The 8484-nt window shown below is 40.9% G+C and overlaps 1 protein-coding gene across 1 annotated transcript in view; it reads left to right on the top strand.

The window, feature by feature from the left end:
* The first annotated feature begins 34 nt into the window (after positions 1 to 34).
* The window catches only part of LOC119486641 (FYVE, RhoGEF and PH domain-containing protein 6-like), a 20927-nt gene continuing 12477 nt past the window's right edge, over positions 35 to 8484 (top strand). Inside the window, exons 1-5 of the mRNA XM_037766923.1 lie at positions 35 to 645; positions 1530 to 3435; positions 6099 to 6249; positions 6927 to 6988; positions 7653 to 7683. Of these exons, the coding sequence (XP_037622851.1) occupies positions 600 to 645; positions 1530 to 3435; positions 6099 to 6249; positions 6927 to 6988; positions 7653 to 7683 (2196 nt within the window). The 5' untranslated portion in view covers positions 35 to 599. The remainder of the gene's footprint in view (positions 646 to 1529; positions 3436 to 6098; positions 6250 to 6926; positions 6989 to 7652; positions 7684 to 8484) is intronic.

The raw sequence follows: 8484 nt of genomic DNA, 5'->3' as shown, positions 1-8484 counted from the left end.
TAATCAACCTGGTGACAAAGTTACAGCATGATGAAAGCCCCACCCAGATGAATTATGTTTATTTTTTTTGTTTTACTTCCTCATCTATATATCAAATATAGCTTTTAAAGCATCAGCTGGCTTCCACACGTATTTCTGGTCTCTTAGTCACACTAGTGGTGTTAATATAGCAGTGATGATGATGTATGTGGAAATATGTGAGTGGGTGGAAATTCCCATGTAATGATGATAGATGACAGTAGATTGTAGTTTACACAGAACTAACCTTCCTTCACAGTATTCAGGATTTTCTCTTACACTCTTCTGACTTAATTAATGATACACTTTAGAGCTACCAACCTTTTTTTATCTAGATCGCCGTGTGTGTGGCCCCTGAGGACCTCTAGTGGGTGCTTGATGGAAACACAGAGGAAGCTGTCTGCTTCAGGTCGCTGGCAGCCAGTCAGTCAGTTGTTGCTCCGGTGAGAATGAACTAACTGTGTGCATCGGGATCACATGTGTTGCTCGAACAAAAAAGCGATGAAAATGTCGATTGTTGACCGATAACTTATTTGGAGTCGACTGCTTGAGATGTATCCGGACACAAGGGATGTTTACTGATGAATAAGGACAGAGAAAACAGAAGAGAAGCGATGATGAACTCAGGTAAGTGACTGGAGAGACTCGATGAAAGATTTGTTAGTGAGTGCTGCCAATCAGGAAGTTTATGTATTTATTATGTGTTAGGTAATTTATTAATGCAGTAAACATTGCTACACAGAGGGAGAAGCAAAGAAACGAATCTGCAGCCTCTGCTCCTCAATATGCTTTAAAATCTTTGAGTTAAAACAGATAAACAAATAAAGTCTATTGACATATTGTTTTAAGATAAAAACATCAAAAGACATTAAACAGACTGTGTGCATGTGTCTGTCAGTCAGCGTTTGTTTGTGCCCAGATTCTCCAAATCAAAACTCATGACAATGTTTTTTTGTAGGCTTGTAGATGTGTTTAGTGTCAAACCTGTGGCTTGTTGAATGAGGAAATAATGTGCTGAGGGGAAAAACAACATCCCTTCCTGTCAGCAGGTCATTCTTTGTTATTGTTTTGTCCACCACTGAACATTTTAAGGCCACTATCTGAGCCAGATGGTGGACATGTACCAGGTTGCATGACTTTTTTCACCCCCCCTTCCTCCACCATGTCTCTCCCACTCTTCATCTCCAATCTGCTCCTCCTCTTCTGCCTGTTGACACACACCATTAGCCGGATTACTGTGCTGTTGTGAGTGGCAAACATAAGCCTTGTAATATTTGACCCCCCTGGTGAGGTGGTTTACAGCAGTTTTCCACTACGCTGTCATTAGGCTCAGTGAGTTAAAGAGTGAACCAAATGAGGCAACATCTGTCTGACTACTGAAAATGCATCAAATACAAAATCTGGATATTAAAAATGTGCTTTTTTTTATTGTGCCAGATTAGATCTATAATCTTTTTGATGGGTTTCAGATTTGAATTTCAAGTGCGTATTTTTTTTTTTTCTCTCCTCAGGCATGCAAAAGCCACCTCTGGCCCCAAAACCAAAGTTGGTCCAGCAGCCCCAGAGGCCAGGGCTGTCTCCCTCCACCCCCAGAAGAGACGTCCTCTTGCTCCCATCTCCTGGCACGCCGAGGAGAGTCAAACCAGCCCTGGCCCCGAAACCCTGCCTCTCCAAACCCACCAAACCGCTCGCTTCAAAGAGCCCGCTCCAAACATCTGCGACAGAAACCCCGCGGATCGAGGGGCTTCTTAACTCCCACAATGGAATACAGCAGGAGAACAAAAAGTCAGATTGGGATTATATTATTCCCATTTGTCTGTGCAGCCAGTTAAACTGCACGTGCGTCAGGAACACAAACAGAAAGCTTCCCCGAGGTACTGTGGATAACGGCGTTCATCAAGTGATGAACACGTCCGCCAATACTCACCTCACAAACCATAAACCTCTTGAAACTTTAGACAGAACTCTCAACACAGACACCTCTAGTCCCGATGCGACCGCTAGGCCGTCCCTTCCTCACAGAACATGGAGCGATGAGGCAAACGGTAATATAACGCCCCAGGGTGCACCTGGGCGAGGACTAAAGGAAGATGCTCTTTGCTCAGAGCACATATCTCGTGCACCCAAGGCCAAACCAGTGCCCTCTAGGAAGCCCATCCCTGTCCCTGTACCACGGAAACCAAGGACGCCTGTGCTTGACCGCCAGGAAAAGGTGGAGGAGGAGAGTGTAGAGATTGCGAGCCAGGAAGGGAGGGAGATGGACGTCAAAGAGGTGAAGGTGTCATCGGAGGGGAAAGGCAGCTCATCGCTGTCTGTCAGTGTACCTGTTGAAAACAGGCCGCCGCTGTCTGCGAGAAAGGCCTGCGCTCAGCCGGCACCTCCGCCCAAGAAGAAGCCTCTGCTGTCTGCACCTGAGAAAGCGCCGACCTCTGCTCTCCCAAAGGATGTGGAGGAGTACGACCTGGGTTGGGACAGCAGCAGCCAGGAGATGGAGGTATCGGTTGACAAGGAGGATGAAGAGGTGGAGGTGGAGGAGGAAGTAACGCACGATGATCAGGACGCCCTCTACAGTGACTTCACACCTCCTTCTCGCAGTTTGCTCAGTCAACCGGAGCTGAGTCGGCCTCCTGCCGTCACCGTGGCAGCAGCAGAAGACGAGACGGTCAAGGTCGTTCCAAAGAAGCCCCAGAGACAGAGCAGCCCGATGGCGTGGATGCAGAGGAAGGAGTCCTCTGAGGAAGAGTGGAAGTCAGGAGACGACGAGAAAAAACCGGCCCCTCCTGTACCAGACAGTGCTTTGAAGGAGAGAGTGATGAGGGAGCTGCCTTCGCCTCCAGATGTGAAACCGAGCAGCAAACTCGCAATACCTGGAATCACCAAGCCTTCTCGGTCCAGCCTGGGCAAACAGAGAGCCAAGTCGTTCTCGGGCGCCGACCTCTTTCGCTCCGACGGGCAGAAGAGGAACTCTTTCCGGAAGCTGCTAGACTTGAAGCTCTCTGTGAAGATGATCCCCAAGCTGATAGCAAAAGGAGGCCAGAGCCCTGAGCGCAACGCGAGCAATAACGAACAAAGCATCGACAGGGGCCAAGACGGATCTCAGGATCTCTTCGAGCATTTCAGAGCTCAGCGCAAATTGTCCTGCCCGCTGATTGGAGTAGAGCAAAGTGTGGACGGAGATGAGTTTTCTGCTGGAGCAGAACAAGCTGATGACTACGAGAACATGCCTCACTATGAGGAGATACCAGACTACATGAATGTGCGTTTAGGAAGGGCAGTGACGTCCCCTCAGGCCTCCATCTCTCAGCTTGAAGACTGGCAGTATAATGATGAGGGCATCTACGAGGAGCAGGAGCCGTATATGGCCTTTGAGAAAAACACTGGACGCCAACAGTGTCAGACGCCAACAGACTATGAGAGGTAGATTATGACGGCTTTCATTTCTGTCTTGTTTCTCTCAGTACCTCACATCTGATCTTACCTATGAATATATTAGATGCTCCCTTGTTTTCTGAAGGGAGTGCAGGAAAACAGCGTCGGCGTCTTTAAAACAATCTTCAGTAATTGATGTAGTTGATTACAGGGAGTTAACAGGGAAGGCCACAGAGAAGAATGTCACACCGTGTCCTTTGTTGCAGATTCCTGTCCGGGGAGTTGGACGAGTATAGTGGTACGCGTGCTCAGCCTTTCAGGTGTTGATGGATTGTGGGTTGACTAATAATTAAGATTGCACATAGTCTTTTTAAAATATACACTTCATGCTGTAAGTTATTATGAGAAGCAGCTCTAACACTACACAACTTTTGGCCTCAAAGGCAAGAGTGTATATTTAGTTTTTTTTTATCTTTGTTATAGGCTAAGAGGACACTTCGGGTACATCTCCAGTGTTATCTAGCCACGTAGACAGTTTTTGTCAACAGTGTGTGGCCGGTATTGTTTTCACCTGGGAGTCTGTGTGTCATCGTGGTGAAATGTGGTCTTGGACACCTACTGTAGCAGGAACTACCACAGAAGCGGTTTTACTCTGCCAGGTGTTTATACAGTATGTTTGTCAGCTTTTGTCAACACAATAGCGTCACATCGCGATGCAAGTTGCAGTCACGAAATTTACATGTGTGTAGTTCAGATCAAAATAAAGGCAGAGGTGAAAGATGAGGGGGAAGTAGGGGGTAGGAACTTCCTCCTGGAATGTCAAGCCTGTTCAATTTCTGTGGTTCAATGTCACGAGAGGTGACAGAAATTCATGCTGTCTTCTTCTTTTCGGTAGTGATATATTATAGCTAAATAAAAGTAAAACTGTAATGAATTTACATTATTTATTTTTATTTTTTTTATTAGTTTTTACCCAGGCAATATCGTTTCAGGTTAGTTTTATTTTTTCTTAAAGGATTTAGTTTTTATCATTATTTTTTTCAGTCTACTAAAAGTATTTGGCAATTTGGCGTTGCAGCTGGTGTGATCCATTACAAGATGGTCTCTAGTTTGCTCAGGTTTTGAGAGATCTGTTGCTGAGATCTTTGCCTACACTCAAATATAATGGAAGTGATTTAATTACATGTGTGATGCTCAGAGCAATGAAAAAGTATTTTTAGAAAGCAGATGTCTTTCCAGAAACCATGTTCATATTAGGGCTGCACAATTGATCCAATTTTTATCGAAATCACAAATATGGCCCACTGTAATTTTCAAATCGTAGGAGGCGCAATATTTAAGGTGAAATGAGTCAAAATACTATTTTAAATTAAATATTGTCATGCTGCTGTGATGTCCTGGTCTACACATCATATTCTACAGACTTAAAAAAAACATTTTGTTTGGTACAGATCCCCATATGATCTTTGCGGGGATCTGTACCAAACAAACTCAATAATCATTTTAATATGTTTTTCAACGAAAATAACAATGCAAAAATCATCATTCCCTCTAATATTGTAAATAATATTGCAATATCAGTCAAAATAATCTCAATTATAAGCCACAGAGCCCACTGTCAACAGTTTTAATTGAAAGTCTTTTTTTTTCTTTCAAAGAAACGGTCCCTATAAAACACTGAAATTGTGAATAAAGACACTTCTATTCCTCTACAAATTAAATTCTTAAATGCTCAAAACTAGAATATCTGCATGTGATACGCAGTAGCTGTCGGGACGGTGAGAAAATATGTTTTTGAGTGAACTGATCCTTAAAGAGTTTGGCTAGAACAACTATCTTGATACTTAATCAGCTCAATTAAACTTGGTATGTTTATATTCTTGGTAGTGATGTTTCTAATTAATGTTTTATGCAAAGAAGTCCTAATATGTTGTGTTATGAATGACCAGTGAGCAGAAGTCAGTTGGAAAAATAGGATTAGAGTTTGTGTAACTGTACAATCGGCCTCGCACAGCTTAGTGAGTCGCCCCTCTGTAGCTCAAACTGTGCAACAGTCACATGTTAACAAGCTCACAAACAGAGAGCAGCCACAGCTTAATGCAACAGCTATTGTAAACATCCCACAGTGTGTTAGACCCACAGACTCCAGCTCAGCCTTGGCCTATTTCTTCTTCTGCAGTTTAATTCAGGGAGGAGCCTTCAAATGTAGTTCTCCCTCTGGGAATTGAGGCATTTTAGATATGTAGTTTCTCTTTTAGCTGTTCACATTGCTGTCATTTTAAAGCTATGTGTGATGGTTAGTGGTTTGCTCTTCTTCTGTTCCTGTTGGACGAGGCTAGCATCATGTGACCGCATTGATGGTTATCATTAAATGTTTTTTTTTGTGTCGGTTGTGTCAAGTGCTCCCTTTCCTGTGTGTGCTTTGGTTTATGATTCCCACTTGATCAGAGCAGGAAATGTTCAAATACTGCTGGACTGACTGAAAGACATCGTTCTTCTCATCTCTTTCCCCCTCTTCTATGAATAGCATCCTCTCTTTCTTGTACTTTTTATAATAATCACGTGTCATGTGAATGATGTGGTCATTGTGTGCTGCATTCAGTGTTTTTAACAAATGTCTTCAGCTGCTTCTGTGTGTCCAAAATACCTATACAGTGGTGTGTTCCTGCTTTAATTCTCCTCTGACCCTAACATCCTGTCCCTTTTGACAGAAGCTCTATCGATGAGGAGGTGACGCCCCTGGATGATCCCTCAGATGATGGCCCCTCAGATGATGACGTCTTGGGCAACACCTCTGAGGACGAGGACGATAGCAGCTCCTTCTCAAGTAAAGGAGACGCTGAGCAGCCAGAGGAGAGTACGGTGAGAAGCACACACTGTTAGATTTATGACTTCAGAAATACTGTACTTCCTGGTATCATCTCACAGGGTTTGTCCTTTGCAAGTTGTCAGCGATAACATTTCACTTTTCTTCCTTTTGACACTGTGTTAACTTTCATTAATATGTTTATTTGTTTCACACATATAAATAGACATCAAAATACAATTCACATGAAAGGAATGTAAAATGGGTGTGAGGGTGTGGTAGAAACCTATAAAAACTACACCCAAAGGACATACAAAGGTACAAATACTACCATACAAAACTAACCAGTACATTTTAGATATTAGTATTCAAAAGTTTCACATATGAAAATAAGTGTAGGAGTAAAGTTCAAACAAAACAATGCAGAGAAGCAGGAGTAATTTCCATATTTACAGTTTAAGAGGGATAATTTTAGATTTTAGATAAAGCGGTGCACTTGGTATAACAGCGTTAGAAAAAGTTGCTAATCTAATAAACTGTTTCTGTAGCAGCAATACTTTGTTCAGATAAGTTGGAAAAGTACTAGCCCATACAATATTACAGTATGTTAATATCAGGTAAATGCTAGTTCTTTGTGAATATATTATGATGCACAGTTTGTGTCTGCAGTGAGAATTTATATACTGCATTGTAATTCTACATCTGTGTTTTTGCACCTTTTTGTTTAATGCAGAGTGGACAGAAGAAGAGCAAGATTCACCACATCGCCACAGAAATCATGACCTCCGAGAGTGTGTAAGAGTCTTCATTTGTTTTTTCTTTAAGTGTAGGTTTATGAAAAAAAAAAAAAAAAAGGTTTCTGCCTCCACCAATTTGAGGTGAAAGGAATGTTGCTTGTGGTGCTCACAATGTTGGAAAAGGACATTTAACATTTCTTCAGCAGCATCTTATGTTGAAGACAGTGTTCCCATTAGACTGGATTAGATTAAATAAACTTTATTGTCTGTCACAAAGTAACAGAAATTCTCTAAATTATGTATTATCAAAAGGACATTGTTTTTGATAGCTGTTGAATTGTTTTAATTTTTTATTTTTTTTAATGCTTTGAGCAACACAGACGAAATTCCATTCACCCCCATTTTATTGGGTGGAGACAGATATCTCAACACCCTGGCAAATACTAATAATAATACATTTATTTTATATAGCGCTTTAAAAGGTGCTCAAAGGCACTTTACATGGTAAAAACAACAACAGATGCACTAAAAGTAATAACAGTTAAAGACAATCAAAATACTTAAAAACTGTATAAATACAGTTACATTAGATTTACAACAATGATTGAGGTAGAGGGGTCACAGATTAAAAGCAGATTTAAATAGATAAACAGTGAACAGTGTTCTTTTGGGGATGCGACTCTTTATAATTTCCTTAATTTTCTCCATTCTTTGTTTTCTAGGTTTGTTGATGTGCTGAAGCTGCTTCATGTCGTAAGTACCCTCACACTTCATGTTATTGGCTTCACACAGAAACAAGCCTTATGTTTGCTGTGATAAGAGCAGAGGTTGGTGTTATAGAGCTGCAAAGAGGGAGGAAAATTCTGTCTATATTCATACACCGTAAGACATTTTAAACCTCCTAAAAACATAGTGAGAGATACAATTCCATATTGAAGTTTGTTTTTTAAGATATTATCACAGCCAGCCAACTTTAAGAGTACAGAAATCGGCCACATGTGAAATGGTGTTCGTTAAAGGCAGCTAAAAAACATAGAAATATCGCTTTCTTTTCTTTTTTTTCAAATGTGTATATGTTGCTATATTTTTTTTAATTTATTTATCTATCTATTTATCTCTTAACCTATGTCTCATTCCTCTTACTCATTACATTTATGCAATACTGATACTGGAGATACAGTCACTTACTTTTACACACAATCCTCATTTTAAAATGTATATATTACTATATTTTATTTTATTTATGTAATCACTTTTTATCTTATCGTTGTATTTATCTCATCTCATTAATGTCATTTTATATCAACTTATGCGACTAGTGCTTTTATTGCTGAGCTGACCCGTTCTCTCACCCTATACATTTCATTGTACCATTGAACCTGTATTAACCTACATATGACATATAAAACTGAAACTAAATATTGACAAACAATATTAGATGCTTTTTCAAAAAACTACCATCCTTATCTAAACATAATGAAGCGTGCCACACCACACACAGTACTGTTGAGACAGTTTCACTATGGCTCTCTCTATATGTTTTATCTAGTCAAC

This window comes from Sebastes umbrosus, chromosome 4 (assembly GCF_015220745.1).
Source record: "Sebastes umbrosus isolate fSebUmb1 chromosome 4, fSebUmb1.pri, whole genome shotgun sequence".
In the NCBI taxonomy this organism is placed as follows: Eukaryota; Metazoa; Chordata; class Actinopteri; order Perciformes; family Sebastidae; genus Sebastes; species Sebastes umbrosus.
This window is presented reverse-complemented; position numbering and strand designations above follow the sequence as displayed.